The following is a 17,447-nucleotide window of genomic DNA, read 5'->3' on the forward strand; positions in this document are numbered from 1 at the left end:
AAGGTGCACACCCGATTCTGAAGACTTAGTATAAATATATATATAATATATAAAATATCTCACCAATGAGTTCTTTATATTGATTCCATGGTAAAATGATAATAATTACACTAAATGATACTAACTTGAAATACAGTCTATTATCAAAATTAGTTCACATATTTCCTTGTCCATTTAAAATTATGGCTAGGGCCTCCCCGGTGGCGCAGCGGTTGAGCGCTGGGTTGCGAAGCTGCCCGCGGCCTCTGCGGCGCCGGTTCGATCCCCGGCTGCTCCCCGGCCACCGGAGGAGGGTCCCACATGGTGCGCAGACCTCTCCTGCCGCCCGCTGCTCCCCTCAGCAGTGTACTTTGGTCCTTCTGCCTGCTCTGCTCCCTGCTCTGGCTCTGGTGAATTCTCTTACCCTCTTGTGCTTCTGACTGTACCCAGTGCATGTATAAACCAACCAAACAAACAAATAATAAATAAATAAATAAGACATGCCTCTAGAAAATTAAATAAATAAATAAATAAATAAAATTATGGCTATTAGTCTCTTCTAAATGATCTCTGTGGCTGGTATGTCTTTCTATTGGTCAGTGCTGCCCCAGACTCAGCAGATGCTGTGGACTCACTGGTGACTAACAGCAAGATTTCAAGCTTCGAGACATGACAAGTGTAAGTTGGGGGGGTCATACAAGCTTAGAATACAACTTGTTGTGTAGGTAGAGGGCTTTTATTTTTCACATTTGTCAATCTATCTTTTAAGAAGATATAACATATTAAATGGTATCTTCAGGAACAAACTCTCTGGAGATTGAGAGAGAAATATGGCAAGCATGTCTATGATATTCCAAGAAAATATAGGCATTTTTAACTTTACTCCTAATGAAAAGGATTTAATGACCTTGTGTTATACAGGATTGAAATTACATAAACTATAGAAAAGTACCTTTAAGATCTATCAAAATCACCCAGGGTCAAGCAGGTTTTGGGAGGAATAAAAGATTTTTTATTTTTCAGCTCAATTTTTTATCTTCATTATTTTTTTTTTTTTTCATGTTTATTTATTTCTTTATTTGTTTGTTTGTTTTGTTTATACATGCACTGGGTACAGTCAGAAGCGCGGGAGGGTGAGAGAATTCACCAGAGCCAGAGCGGGGAGCAGAGCAGGCAGAAGGATCGAAGTACACTGCTGAGGGGAGCAGCGGGCGGCAGGAGAGGTCTGTGCGCCATGTGGGACCCTCCTCCGGTGGCCAGGGAGCAGCCGGGGATCGAACCGGCATCGCAGAGGCTGCGGGCAGCTTTGCAACCCAGCGCTCAACCGCTGCGCCACCGGGGAGGCCCTATCTTCATTATTTTTACCTTTATTATCTTTTACTATTTTTCTCATTTGTAGATCGGAGAATAGGAAAGAGGCAAAAAGTTACCTCTAGCAATGTCAAGGAGAGCCTTGGCATTGGGCTTCTCTATAAGGACATGTTACGCTGGGCTTAGAATTACAAAAAGGGTCCCTAGTGCTCAACAACCCGTAGCTGACACACCTTCCTCCTACTGTGGTCATCAGGGCTGCTGTCAGAGTGTCCTGCTCTCAAGTGGACACTGCATTTTATTGTGTTTAAAAAGCCACTTCCTTTGTCACCACAATTTTTATTTTTTTAATTTTTTGAATGTTTTATTTATATTTTTTACATCATTGTTCATTTTTAAACAATATTTGCTTCCTCCCACCCCCTCAGGTGTAGTCCCCAGAGTTTCCTTCACCAATGCACCCATGCTCCATCACCTCAGTCCCCTGTGCTCCTCCCTCTCTCCTTGTGGTCCCTCTCCCTCCTCCTGCAGTATGTCTCTGCTTTATAACTGTCTGTTTTTGCTTTGTTGTGTTTTGTACTGTTACTATTCTTTGTAGGGTAAGGTAAAAGTATCAGGCTTTTCTGCCCTCCTGCCATTAGGATGGATGATGGATCCTTGCGGTCCTGAATGCATGCCTGATGGCGGGCACCTGGAGTAGGGTGTGGGCATAAGTAGATGGGATTCACCTGGGCTAAGACTGGGCTTTTAAGGGCGGCGTCACGGGGACGCCAGCAGAAGCCAAGAGAGCAGAAGCCGAGAGAAGAGAAACAGTAGAAGCTGAGAAGCTGAGAAGCAGAGAAGCAGAACAGAAGCCTAGAGAGAGAGAGAATGCCAGAGAGCCCATATAGAGTGAAGACTTGCTGGCATGTACCTGGTAAATCCCAATAAAAGCCTGCAAAACCCACTGAGGGCTCCAGGAATCCTCCTTTACCTGGTTTGCTGGATCAGAAAACCTGCCCTGTGCCATTCCTGCCCCTACATCTCTTACACTGATGTCTTATTGGGTTCCCCTATATTCCTGCTCTAAATGAAACCTTTTTAAAAAGCCATTTCCCCAAGAAACTCCATCTTGTTAACAGATTCCAGGTGCTAAGCAGGAGGTGGTGGCTCAGGAGACACCACTCAAGTAATAAAAAATTCTAGCCAAATACCTCACCTTTTGCTCAGCAGGTGTCCCATGGACATAGAGGTGAGCTCCTAAGCCTTGCAAGGTGCCTACTCCTCCTTTTGCCAAATTTACCCTGGAACTCTCTTCCACGGTGGAGACCAGGTTGCCAGCAACCAAGGTAAGGCCCGCAGTATTGATGGTCAGCGTTCTCTCAACGGATCTGAAATAGTTCAGCATTCCTAAGCAGATGCGCTGAAACAAAGAAGGAACAGGATCAGGACCCTGCCCCTTGTCAGTCCCACCCTACGGAGTAAAACTTAGTGGGCTTCTGGAGGTTGACAGTTCAACCCCATTGCTGAAAAAACACACCACCCCAGAAGGGCACTGATTTCATGGAAAAATCAGAACAAAGAGCAAAGTTACACACGTGTTGTTACTAAAATAGCATAAAAGCTCCTTCCTACCCAACCAAACATTTTCAGATGCCTGAATCCAGCATTCCTGGCGCTCCACGTACCTGCAGCTCCCTGATTCGCAGGTGACGCAGATACAGAAAGGACAAGTAGGACCCTCTCATCAGGACAGAATCCCCATCCCTGGACCCAGTCCCATCATCCAAACCCAGCAGTTGTAGGGTCATTGTGTAGCTGTACCTTCAGAGGAAGGAAAAATAGAATAAATGCCTTTCATCTCCAAGGGGTACAGAAAATTCACATATACTAAACTGAAGTCATTTTACTTAGCTTCAGGGAATATTGCAATAATTACTTTTTTAAAATGCTTTGGAGGGAAAATAATTAACCTATATGTGTAAATATAAAATGAGAATTCTCTTAGCAATCATTCTTGCTAAAACCCAAGTCCTGGGGTGAAACATTAATTTAGTTGTTTGATCTGCTTTAACAATCTTGCTTTCTTCTCAGTGTCAAATATTTTTGAGTTAATATGTAACCAACATATTAATCAACCATTGAATTTTCTCCACAGTGTTTAATCTCTTTCCTGGAGTCACCAATAAAATGATTTATTTTACCTTTTCTTTTGTTTCTGCTTGACAGGCACATCAGCACATTGGCTGAGACTTATTTGTGCTAAGTCATTCTCATTTCGTTCCGTTGAAAGGTCATCTTCCCTCATATTTTCATTCTATCAAAAAAAAGTAGCATTAGTTGAATTACATAAACATTTGCACTATTATTAACAAAATCACAGGTGGGTCATCACAACATTACACCTCATGACTAAAGGTATATTTAGATGCATAAATAGAACATCACCTTGATTCATTTCAACTTGACATAGGAAATCTGGATTTCAAAAATAAATTAGGGGTCAATGTTTTTACTCTTATTTAATCTTTGCTTGATGAAAGTCTTACAACTTTTCTTTTTTTTTTTTTTTTTTGTTAATGAATTCATTTTATTTTTTTTTTTTTATAAATTTTATTGTTATATTCCCCATACAATTGCAGCCCCCCATTCTGACCCCAATCCCTCCCCTCCCGCCCCCGCCCCCCTAAAAGTGTCTCTGGTTCATAGTTTTTTGTTGATTTTGATTTTCACTTTCTTATAGTTATTCATTTTCCTGGTCCCTTATTTAAGTTTTCTAGATTCCTGCTATGAGTGAGACCATCCGGTATTTTTCTTTTTCTTTTTGGCTTATTTCGCTGAGCATGATCCCTTCCAGCGCCATCCATGTTGCAGCAAATTGCATGTGTTTATCTTTTTTGAATGCTGAGTAATATTCCATGGTATATATGTACCACATCTTCTTGATCCAGTCATCTATTTTTGGGCATTTGGGTTGTTTCCAAAGCTTAGCTATTGTAAACAGTGCTGCTATAAACATAGGGGTGCAGGTGTTCTTTGGAATTGATGTTTCTGTGTCCTTTGGGTAAATACCTAGGAGTGGAATTGCTGGGTCATATGGAAGCTCTATGTTTAGTAGGTCCAGAAATCTCCACACAGCTTTCCACAGTGGTTGGACCAGTTTGCACTCCCACCAACAGTGCAGAAAGTCTTACAACTTTTCAATGCCAGCCACCGCAACTCCCCACCTTTTACATGATTCATTTTCTGAAAAGTTGATATGCACATTTTTCAAGAATTTCTATATTTGGAACCATGAGTCTCTCTAATTTACTCTTGTTCCAGGCTGAGAAAGATCATTGGCTGAAAACTCTCTTTCTGTGTTTTAGAGTTATGATTTAGTGACTTAAAGTCTCAAGCCTGATTTCACATTTGTTAAACGGTATGATAATGGAAAATGTTAAGTTTCTGTGATAATGAAATACAGGGTGGATATAAAACTCAGTGAACAGCATTAAGTGCCCAGCTCATGTCAGAGCTGCCCTGGTGGTGGGGTACAGTATTCAGGAGATATCACAGAATTTGTAGCTTATCTCCACAGTCATCTTTCTTGATGTGGCCCCATTTTGTTGATACTGGTAATATCCTCTGGACAGCCCCTTTCTCAGTTGCCTTCTCTGCCTGTCCCTGGGCACACACCCCATTCTCACAAGACATGTGGCACTGATCCCACAAAAACACTGAGTGGCAATGGCTTAGGTGGAACATTTCTCTTTGAGTTACTTGTATTCTATTCATTGGTTCTTAGAATTTCAAGTCTCCAGAAATTGTTGACTGTTCCCCAATATTCATTTTCCTTTTTTCCCATAGTCTTTATTGAGTCTTTATTGTGATATATGGCTGCCCAGATGAAGATGATGTTTGTAAGTGTGACTTACAGCTGTGTATGCTACAAGTTCTAGCCAGTGGAATGAAAGTGAAAATGCCACGTGGCAGTTTCCAGCAATTTCTCTGAAGTGGCAGCTTCCCTACCCGAGTCTCCACCTGTATGTTAGGACATGAACATGACAGCTAGACCAGGTAAGGTGGTCACATTTGTTGGAACTATAAGAACTCAGGTCCCTGAAGATAGCATTGAACAAATGGCCACAGCATCCCTGTTCTTCCTACCGCTGGATGTAAATATGAGGGGAAAAGAGAAATTTCTATTGCCTTTTATGCTATGTTATATTGCATTTTTCCATTACCAACAGCCAATTCTAATCTTAGAAGTTACAGTCCCCAAGACTCTAAATATAGATTACCAGTCTGCGACAGCAGTAAGAAAGAAAATTTTGGACAGGGACATTAGGAAGAGTAGGTGAGAGAGAAAGATGTCCAATTGGGTATCGGCAAGTGGTTTCCCTTCCTGCCAGTAAGTGAAATGAGCCCATTTGTTCTGGGTAAGTGTGCTCATCAGTGTATTTCTGTGTAAACATCCCATAGTCGTAGGACTGGAAACCCTGCCTTGGGAGGTGATGTGTGCACTATAGTTCCTTAGTACAGAACACAAGATCTTCATCCCAAAGTAAAATGAGCTTCCATTATCTTTTAAAACCATAGCAAAGCATATACTTCATGATGGAAGCTGAATTTTGACAGTTCCTATTGAATGAGAATTTGGGGTGAGGAGCTCCTAGGCCTTCAGTGCTCTTCTGCTGCAGTTCTGCATGGCCCTGTGTGGTTCCAGAGGGCAAGTTTGTAGCCACAGCCTTTCTTTGATGGTACTGTGATTTCCTAGAACTACATAAGAAGGAACAGAAAGTGACGTCAAGTTACAGTGAGACAATTTGAAGGAATCACCGGCCAGACCAAAAAGTACTACTGGAGTGGCAGTTTGCCAGGAATAAAGGAATTGGGGAGCTACAGGCTGGGGAAAGTAAAACAGCAGAGTACAGCATCCTCCGGAAAGGGGGCCAGCCACAGCCCACAGGAGGGGCTGCTTCGGGAAATGCCAAGAGTCCTTGCGTGGATTCCCCTAAGGGAACAGGACGCAGGGCAGGTAAACACAGATCTGACGAGAAGCCAGATGTCAGCCCCCTCTGTGCTCATTCACCTGGGGCAGTAGGTAACTACTTTGACATTTACTCTACCTTGTGGCTGGGTTTTTCCCCGCATGGCTGAATTCATGTATTTTGACAATTTTGAGATCTCCACTGATTGCAAATCTCATTTTTTCTTCTGGGAAATTGGCAGGAGAAGTGGAGTAGAAGGTAGGGTGGAAGGAAATAATTCGAGAAGTAAGTCTATTGTGTATTCTCTATCCCCAAAATGTATCTACAGCTTACTTGAGTACATCCACTGTGGGCAAAAAGACTAGAAAGATACATACCGACTGTTAACTGTTAAATCCTATTTTACTTGGGATGGTAAAATAATGGGTGATTTTTATTTCCTTCCTTGAACTTTTCTATATTTCCCATATTTTCTGTGACACATGCATGCCATTATTGTCATCAGAAAATGCTTTTTAAATGTTCTTTTGAATTTGAGGAGGAAACCAGGAGGTTCCCAAACCCAGCTCATTACGTGAATCTAGAATTAGAACTGTGTTTAAAGAAAACAGTGATCATCTTTTAAATATCAATGTTTAAATGAACATATTGAATGTTAAAATGAATATGGGAAAACACACATCTCATAAGCATGTGCTGGTTGGGGGAAATGGTATAATAGCTTTGGCAGAATCATGAAAATTTTTGAATGTGACCCATAAAATCCACTTCTAAATATCTACCCTAAAGAAACACATATGTGTATAAGGAGGCAAGTGAAAGAAAGTTCAGCAGGCATGGTTTCTAAATGGGGGGTAAGCTAGCAACAAGTGTCCATGGGCTGGTGGCGGGGTGGGGGTTGAGGGGAGGTGGCTGTGTGGTCTGCCATATGCAATAATGGAGAATGCAGCCACTAAAAAGAACAGCAGAGACAGATCTCCAGGACATAGTGTTGGGTGAAAAAAAGCAAGTTGCCCAAAGACATCCACACAGTATAAGATATTGTTTATATAGAAAACTAAAACACAGACTTATACTGTGTGTATTTTATGGGGACATATGTATACTTGTACATGCATTGAAAAGGCTCAAAGCAGCCTTTATAACTGAGAAAGTGGAAGGGCATTAGAAGGTAGTCAAAAAAGTATTTAACATTTGATTAATGTTTCCTTTTTGTACCAGAAGTTAACCATTGCTAATTTATGGCTCCTGTAGCTTAAAATTAATTTAAAAAACCCTCCTCATTCAAGAGAAAAATGGCAACTTTATGGTGGAGAAATCTGGCAAACACCAGTAGTAGCTTCACCACATGATCAAGAGCAACACCCACAGGCATAGCAATGCCGACAGCGTCTGCTGTACTGTGGTGAGAAGGGTGCTTCCCCTCTGGATCATCTTCCTCCAGATCTATAATCTCCGCTCAACCAGACAAACTCAAGTTAGGGAACAGTCTGCAGGCCACCTGGACAGTATCCTGAAGGTCAGCATCCTGTTAACAGGGAAAATCTGAGAAAACCTCAAGAGCTCTGAGGAGCCTGGGCCAACGTGGCGATTCGGTGCGATGTGGCCACCTTGCCAGCGTCCCAGAGCACTGAGAACACATTAATAGAAAACCAGTGCATTCCAGGTAAAGTGTAGTTTACTTAACAGTAATGAACCAATGTTGGTGACAAATGTGCCATAGTAATATCGAAGGTTAATAACAGGAGAGACCTGGTAAGGGATACCTGAGAATGCTGTACTATATTTGCCAACTTTTCTGCAAATCTAAAACTATTCCAAAAGAAAACATTTATCTTTTTTTTTTTTAACTCCCTCAGGAGAGGTTACTGGAGAACAGTATTCACTGAGAATTCATCAGGAACTGTTCTGGAGTTTGCTACAATTACTACTTACATTCTCTCAGAGCTGTCAGAATAGACAGTCCTATGAAGTTTGGGTTGTTCCATGCAGAAGGCTCTTCTTCAGAAAGTTATTTTTCCTGGGGAATTGGTTATGACCTGCCAACTTCAGAATCAGGATGCTGACCACAACACAGATGCTAAAATTCATACTTGACTGCTACATGCTTGCAAAAGAGTAATAGAGCTTCAAAATTTATACCCACATTCCTGTGGCTCCTCCCTGCTGCTACCTGTTTACTCACTCCCAGTCTCATCTGACTGGTATTTTATATCAGAATGGCAACATGCTACCCACCCCCGACCCCGGTGCCCTGATATTGTATAGAGACTATTAACCAAAGCAGAAATGCTTAAAGAGGTCACAAATGACACCCATAGGAAAATATAAAGAAAAGTATATTGGTTGTTGCCTCTAAATTTCCTTTCTTACATCATCCTGTGTTACTTTCTTTTTTTAAAAAAAGATTTATTGTGTTTATTTATGCATACAAGAGCTAGGGTGTAAGCCAGAGGTACAGAGGGATAAGAGGATTCACCAGAGACAGAGTGGGGAGCAGAACAGGCAGACTGACTGAAATACACTGCTGAGGGGAGCAGTGGGTGAGACAGGAGAGGTCTGCTGCATCATGTGGGGCAGCTCCCTGGCCGGGGATTGAACTCATTCAACTCAGTGGCTGTTGATAGCTTCATAGTGCTTAGACTTAACTTCTTGTGCCACCAGGGAGTGCCCCCCACCAACTCCGTGTTATTTTCTGTTCCCTATTTGGAAGGCTTTCTCCAGCCTGTTGGTACAGACTCCTTTCCATTCATCAAATTTCAGCTCAGATGCCCCCGTCTCTCCCTCAGAGGGTTCTCCTCTATACCCCTTTGCTCTTTATTCTGAGATCTTATTCACGGCACCCACAAGTTAGAGATGCAGATTTGCTTCTTTCATCACTTTTTAATTGGTGTTTCATTCCCCAGCCCAACACAAGTCCTGGCACAAAGCATCATCCATATAAAAATCACTGAATGAATGAATACATGGAAAACTGAAAAACTTGCATAGCCTAACAGGTAGGATGCCTGAGTTATATGTCTTCTCTCATGCTTTGCCTCTAGAATCTATAGGCATTCTAAGTCTCTTTAAGGCAAATATACAGTAAATCAACTTAAAAAAATACAGCGTTCACATCTTTCTTTCTTTGGTCAAATCCAAGAACATTTACAGGTCAGTGAAGAGAAAAAGGAAGTGGTTTTCTGTCCCACCCCACCTCACCCCACCCCCTCTCTCCTCTCTCTCTCTCTCTTACACACACACACACACACACTCACTCTCTCTCTCTCTCTCTCTCTCTCTCACACACACACACACACACACTCACACACACAAACACACACAGAGCCAAGGCTGTTCACAGGCTTTGCCCACATCTTATCTTTTAACACCTGAAAATTCTGTGAATCTGTTCGCCTCAAGGGAAGTGACGTTATTCCTCCTCTCTCCACCAGGCTTCTCCATCCCATGCCCCCATTTCCCCCCATGCTCATCTGCTTCTCAAATTACTCTTTATATCTTCCATCTCTTCTCCAATGCTCTTTCCCCTCAGACTATAAGCACATTTGAGTCGTCCTGTCTTAAATAAGCCAAGGAAGGAAAACTCTTCTCCTGGAGCAATAAGTAATAGACTATAACTTAAAAAATGTTACCACTGTAAATACAAACAGCCATTAATTTTGTGTAGAAACTTCCCTTCAGTGTCGAACTTCATGCCTTTGCCATGTAGCAGCCACTTGACTGTCCCCCATCTCTCCCTCTTTTAATATAATTAACACCTTACTGCCACATTAATCTTCACAGAAAATACAACGTGGAAATAACACTTCTCATATAGAATAAAGCACAGATTCCTTAGTCTGGAACTTACCTTCTACACACCCCACCCTACAAAAAAACTCTCTCTTCCCTATTTCCATATGAATCTTCCACTCAACCCACTGGACTTTGAACACAAAATACAGTTCCTCCACACGGCTGTTCATGCTTCTTCCCTCGTTCAAGAGGTTTTCCCTATAGAGGCAGCCCTGGGAGCTCTTCCCCACCCAACACTCCGAATGTTTAACAACTGTCTGACACAAGTGGTGTTTAGCACTAGACTATGTGCTTTGTATTAATATGTATCAGTTTAAGTACATGTCCTGCAGCAGCAATATCTTATATTACACCTTTTTATACTCCCCCTTTAATTTGCATTTAATCTTTTAAATAATGAAACAAATTTGGCTAGATAAAAGAGTGGTAGGGGTGGGGGGGGCTCTGAAAGACTATCAGTTAAATTTCCAAGAGTGGTGGTGAATTGAACAGAAAGGCATATTGGTTATTTCTTCCTTTTGTACCTGGTAGAGCTTGATGTTGTTATAAATATCCTCCCAGATTTGATCATAGTTGCACTGGTGCAAAACTTGGGAAGCCATGAAAGCTGGATGAGAGGGAGCCAGCGTGACTGTCTTTGCAGCATGATCTTGGAGTACTTGCATTACTCGCTCAGGCTTGGAAATCTTGAGTAGAAAAGAGAGAAGGATTGGTTGGGAGAAGGGTTATTCCCTTCATCTCAGCAAGAATTTGATCAGATACAATTGACTAAGAAGGAAATTCTAGGTGAGCACTCACCAATTAAAAAATATAAAAACCTCAAATATCATGATTCCCATAGGTATGTACATCCATCCAAACTCTAAGTATTCAAAGAAACAGAATTTCACTTAAAAATCTATAATGACACCCTAAATACAACAGCAGGTGGTATCCCCCCAAGGGTGGCACTGATGGAAAAATCAACATCCATCAGTTTGGGGCACAAATGGTTTGCTGTTAGGAAGCTCCCAGGAGATGGAGAAGGCAGCTGTGTACTTGAGGGAAGCACAGACTTTGCAAGGACACAGACCTAGACTCCTATCCTTGCCGAATCTGGATTTTTCCATGCAGAGCAGAACAAGTCTACCTGACAAGAATACTAATGATGTCTCTTTCAGGACTGCTACAAAAAATGCCATGCAACACGTGCTGAATAAATGTTTCTTCTTCATTTCTGAAGGTTAAGACTAGAACAATAGTCCGAGTTGAACTACTTTAGTGTTACAAATATTGCTCTATTTCAGTTATTTTAGTGTGACAAGGAACCTCAAAGATCATTTAGCCTAAACTCTATCAAAATCTCAATGGCACTTTTTGTAGAAGTAGAAAAATTCATCCTAAAATTCATATGGATTCTCTAAGGATCCTAAGAAGTCAAAACAATTTTGAAAATGAAGAAAAAATTAGAGGATTCACACGTCCTGATTTCAAAACATATTATAAAGTTACAGCAATCCAAGCAGTGTGGTACTAGCATATGTTTGCTATGTAGACCAATGGAATAGAATAAACCTAGAAACAAACCCTTGAGTATATGGCCAAATGATCTTAGATAAGGGGTCAACACTACTCAATGTTGAAAGGATAGCCTCTTCAACAAATGATGCTAGGAAAACTGAATATTCACATAAGATAAGTTGGACCCTTATCTTAGACTATATAGCAAAACTAACTCAAAGTAGATTAAATATATCAACATAAGACTTCATGCTCTAAAATTCTTATATGTGTTGAAGTAAGCAATGATGTCTTGGATATGACATCAAAATGCACACAAAAAAAGCAAAAACAGACAAATCTGACTACATCAACTTAAAACTTCTGTATATCAAAGGACACAACCAATTCAATGAAAATCAAGTGACAGAATGGGAGAAAATATTGTGAATCATATATCTGATAAAGGGTTAATATCTAGAATGTATAATATCTAGAATGTAATATCCAGAATGAAAGAACCCCAACAACAACAACAACAAAAATCAAACAATGATTTTAAAAACTGGCATAGAACTTCAATTGACATTTCTACAAATACGATATATAAATGACCAGCAAACATATGAAAAGATGCTCAGAATAACTACTCATCAGAGAAATGCAAAGCAAAACCATAATAAGGTATCATTTCAAACTGACTGGAATTGCTAATCTAAAAAAGAAAAGGAAAGGAAAAAAAAACTAGCAGGTTTTAGTGAGGATATTGAGAAATTGAAACCCTTGTGTCCAATTGGTGAAATTGTAAAATGGTACAACTGCTATGAAAACTATTATAGAGTTTCCTAAAAAAAAAAAATTAAAAACAGACTTACATTATTTTGCAGTGATTCTAGTTCTGGGTATATATCCAAAAGAATTGAAATTAGGATCTCAGAGATATAAGGTAAAAGCAACCCAAAAATCCATCAACAAATGAATAGATTAACAAAGTGTGGTAGACACCTGCAAGGGACTATTATTCAGCCTTATAAAGGCTGCAATGTGAATTAACCTTGAGAACATTATGGTAGGTGAAATAAGCCCACCTTGAGTACTCAAATTTATAGAGATAGGAAGCAGAATAGAGACAGGGGTTTGAGGGAGAGAGAAATGAGGAGATATTGGCTCATGGGTATAGAGTTCCAGTATGCCAGGTGAGAGGAGTTCTGGACAAGAAATGTGGTGATGATGGCACAACAATAAGCAGGGACTTGATACCACTGAGCTGCACAATTAGAAATGGTTAAGAGGTAAATTTCATGTCATGTGTATCTTACCATAATATAAGAAAAGAGGGGGAAATAATACAAAGAGATCCTTTGTGCCCTTCATAGGACATTTTGCAAAACTATAGCACAACATCACAACCTGGATACTGACAGCAACCCAGTCAAGACAGAACATTTCCATCACAGTGTTCACGCTCTCATGTTGCTCTTTTATTTCTACACTCCTTTCCTTTCCCCACCAGTATCTCCTTAGTTTTTAGAACCCATGAATCTGTTTTCCATTTCTAGAGTATTGTATAAATCTATTTATACAATTTTAATGGGATTGGCTCTTTTAACTCTTAGCTCTCTGAAGATTCTTCCAGGTTGTTTGGCATATCATAAGTGCGTTCTTTTTTGTGGGACCCTTGCCAGTGGCGGGTGAATGAACCGGCGCTGCAGAGGCTGCGGGCAGCCTCGCAGCCTAGCGCTCAACCACTGTGCCACCAGGGGAGGCTGAGTGTGTTCTTTTTTACAGCTGAATGCTATTCCTCAGTATCAATGTACCCCAGTTAGGTTAACTACTTACTCACCCACTGAAGGACATCTTGATTGTTTCCTGTTTGGGACTATTGTGAATAAATATGATACAAATATATATGTCCCATAACATGGACAAGCCTCGAGGATATAATGCTAATAAACCAGTTACAAAAAGACCATTTACTTATATGAAGTCTATAAGAGTAGTCAAATTTCTAGAAACAGAAAGTAGAATGGTGGGTGCTAGAGGTTGGGGGTAGAGAGAGGAGGAAGCACGGAGTTGTTGTTTAGTAGTTTCAGTTTTGTAAAGTGAAAACGTTCCAGAGATCTACTTTACAACAGTGTGAATATATTGAATGATACTGATCTGAACACTTAAAAGCAGTTAAGATTATAAATTGTATGCTGTGAGTTTATTTTTAACCACAATAAAAATAAGATAGAGTCCAATGTTTTTGTCTCACAGATGAGGACACTAAATTTTAAGGTTATGTGACTAGAATGATTATCACATAGAGATTTAATGCTCAAGCTGAACTAAATTCAGCTCTTTTGGCAATTGTTACTCTTTTGAAAGCAAACAGAATTATTAAAGTTTAATAATTAGGTTACTAATTTCTAAGTAAGGGCTGCAAAAAAGTGAATTTTCTGAGAAGGATTTTGCAAGAATTTTATCTACAAAGGAACATAGTTATTTTCTTACCTTCAAAAACTTAGCTTGAAGTTGCATTAATGCATCTATTCTCCTCTGTTCTTTTAGTTTGGTCAAAAGCTTTTTTTGCCAAGGATCACATTTGGGCTTAATCTGGTGGACAAACACTCACAAAAAGTTATAATAGAACAGAATGGTTCTCAATAAAAGTTATAAGCTATGTGATTCAAGGACCTTCCGATATGGGCATGCTAGAGAATTCGCTAGAACATATGACGTCTTGGAAAGGCTTCAGCATGGGTTCACAGATGCATGGAGGGAGTTCCTGCCAGGGCCTACCCTGTGAGATGCAGTAGTTTCATCCGGGATGGCGCAGCCCCGTTGACAAGGTATATTTCAAAATTAGTTCTATAGCTGTATAGACACCAACATACTAATAACTCTCAGACTTTTATTTCAGGTCTAAGCTCCAGTCTGTTATATCCAACTACTCCTTGAGAGTTATACTTGGATGGCAAGTGCAACAATGGTAAACAAAGTCTGGTGTCCCTTATTCCCACCACCTATTTGCCCAAACTCTAGTTGGCTGATGGCCCTCCTTTCCCTCTGTCCATCTTTCACACACAAGACATAGAACAGCTAATCCTCATTGTTCATGGATTTCATGATTTGCAATTTTGCCTAATCACTAACATTTCTTTGTAACCCCAAAAACAGTTTTGGTGATGCCTTCCTGGCCATTCACAGACATATACAGAACAGTAAAAATAGTCCACATTCCCAGCTGAGGTCAACAGGGTGACAGGCAGTCACCTTTGAGCATTATTCTTTTTTTTTCTCATCAAATAGCCAAGATCACTAATAATGTGAAGGGCATTTTGACCCAATAGAGAGGGGTGCAAGAGTATGGGGAACTTCAGAGAAGGCAGTCAGTATGGTCAACTTCCTGGGCTCAAGGCAGGAAGGAGCTGGGAAACCCTGAAGCATGAGGCCAGGTTCTCTGCCCTGACTTTTCTGAGAGCAGCAGTTACCAGTGTATGGTCGCAGAGGGTAGTTTGCTGAAGGCATGGAGGTGAGAGGACAAAAGGGACCTGGTGGCGCTAGTATTGCCAGGTTGCCCTGCCTGCTTGGAGGAGAATGTGTGACATCCTTCTGGCATCACTGTCAGGCAGCTGTCCTCACAGGTCTCCTACCTTTATAAATGAAATCCAGTTGGCTTTCTTTTTCAAGGCCATACAAGATGCTGCCAAGCCCCAATTCGCTGCTTTAGCTACCCCAGCATCATAGTCTGCAAATGTTTGCATTCTCTGTTGCTCCATGAAGATGCTTTGAAATTTTTGGGAGACCTAAACAGAATTAAAAAGAGAAGTGTAGCCCAAAAAGAAAGTCTTATGTCATAGGCAATTTCAAAAGCAGCCTTTGAAATACTCTTCGATTCAAACTAATGCATGAAACCTGTCTCTGTGATAGTAGCAGGACCTTAAATGTATATACCTGTTAGGCACATGTGCTCAGCTTATTACCACACTGTGTGTGTGTGTGTATGTATGTATATGTACATGCACATGTGTTACATGTTCCAATCTCTCCAAAGATTGGCGATACATGTAATATGTTCATTTATATGTATTTTGACTTGGATCCTAAATGGGAAGTAAGCTGGCTGCCTTTAGAAATGCATTCACTTTTTCTGGCCACCTTGTAAACTGTGTATCTAAGTATTAGATAAACCCTGCTCCCAGCAGTCTGACCAAAATGTTGCTGGCGAGAAGGATCCAGATGCTAGGACCTGTTAAAACCCTCTATGTAACTCGTCAATCCTGTCACGTCTCATTTCAGACTGAGGCTACCAGTGATTTCTCTGACTTAATTTCCTACTGCCAAAAATGAAAAATAAAAAATGCTGAGCCCTTCCCCCTTTGTTCTCCAGAGCCCACCCATTTCTACTGAGTCTGGGGAGAACCATCATCATTACACTGGCCACAATGAGTCATGATTTCCTCACTACTTGCCAAGCCTCTTAAAGGCACAGATTATGGATCTCAAGAATCTACCACATAGTGATGGGTGCACAACAGAGTGAATGTAATTCATACAAGTGAATGGTCTTGAATTATATACTTAGCAGTGATTAAATCATAAATCTTAAAAATCATAAATCTTATGTTACATATATTCTATTACACACACACACACACAAACCCCACCACCACCGCAGTGCTGGCATACACAAGGACCTCAACAAAAGTTCTGGAAGGAATGAACGAGTTCGTGAATCTCATGGCTTGATTCTCTGAGTGAATGCTTGTACTTTCCAGGCTGTACTTTCTATGACTGTTGCCCATGTGGTTCTTAAACATTTAAATATAAATTAGCTAAACTAAGCAAAGTTTCAGATTGAGTTCTTCAGCTACACCAGCCACTTTTCAAGTACTCAACAGCCTCCTGTGACTAGTGGTTGACAGCAGGGCAGCACTGATACAGATCAGATCCTCCAGGGCAGGAAGTTAGGTGAGAGTATTCCCCTCAGGGTGAGGTGGCCCCTCAGAGTGGGGTGGTTCACTGCTTCTCCCAGGGTCAGATAGTGATTTGGCCTCTGCAGACCAGATGATCTCTGTTGCCACCTCTTAAGGTGGTGGTTGTAGTGGGACAGAAGCCATAGATAACACATAAATGAATGTCATGGTTGTGTTCCCATAACACTTTAAAAGAAAAATACAGATGATGGGCTGCTGAATGCAGTTTGCAGACACTACTCTAGGGCATTAGAGAACCAGAATAAATAGTACTCCTATGTAGGAACTCTTCCAACAATAGGAACTCTTCCTACATAAAAAATGGTTGTAATGTGATTGATTTTCTCAGGGGCACAATTAGCATGGTGCATAGTACTGTTATAAGAAAATCAAAAGTGCAAGTTTTCTCATTGTAAAGATAAGCTGTTCTTCAGGAAGAAGGCTGCTCTGTGAGAGTAGACAGTCACATGTTCTCTGCTTATCACTGAGTGTCTACTGCATCGTAATTTATTTTTTATTTTTCTTGACACAATTAAACATCATCTGACTGTTTTTTGACAATCATGACACTTGGTGATAATGAGGGTTATTGATACTTGCTTAGAAGAATTCTGCCACAAGTAGTGGTGCTAGTGATAGGGAAAGACAGGCAAAGAGTAAACGCAATCCTCTTCAGAGAAACCAGAGGACACAGGATACCATCACTCCAGTGACCTCAAAAGCCTGTGCTATATAGTACAATAGTAGAGATAATTCTGGTAAAAGAATGCTGGAATAAATACTCCTGCCAGTAAAACCTCAAGGTCAAGGCAAATGGTGATAAAGCAGGCAGACTCCTCCTTTCATGAAGTGTATTCAGAAATATTCAAATTTTATTTTTCCTTGTTTGGGTCAGTCAGTTAATTGCTTTGACCCAGTGAGAATATGTGCTTGCAGATATTATATACTCAGAGCTAGAAATTTTTCTTTA

The 17,447-nt window shown here is 40.6% G+C and overlaps 1 protein-coding gene across 1 annotated transcript in view; it reads right to left on the reverse strand.

Annotated features, from left to right (window-relative positions):
- Positions 1–17,447, reverse strand: part of LOC311187134 (uncharacterized protein) — a gene marked incomplete at both ends in the record, with an annotated part of 128,839 nt that overhangs the window by 98,830 nt on the left and 12,562 nt on the right. Inside the window, 6 exons of the mRNA XM_084258407.1 lie at positions 2,489–2,692; positions 2,958–3,093; positions 3,474–3,586; positions 10,562–10,723; positions 14,013–14,114; positions 15,155–15,307. Coding sequence (XP_084114533.1) covers positions 2,489–2,692; positions 2,958–3,093; positions 3,474–3,586; positions 10,562–10,723; positions 14,013–14,114; positions 15,155–15,307 — 870 coding nt within the window. The remainder of the gene's footprint in view (positions 1–2,488; positions 2,693–2,957; positions 3,094–3,473; positions 3,587–10,561; positions 10,724–14,012; positions 14,115–15,154; positions 15,308–17,447) is intronic.

This window comes from Talpa europaea (genome assembly GCF_964194135.1).
Source record: "Talpa europaea genome assembly, chromosome: 2".
Lineage (NCBI taxonomy): Eukaryota > Metazoa > Chordata > Mammalia > Eulipotyphla > Talpidae > Talpa > Talpa europaea.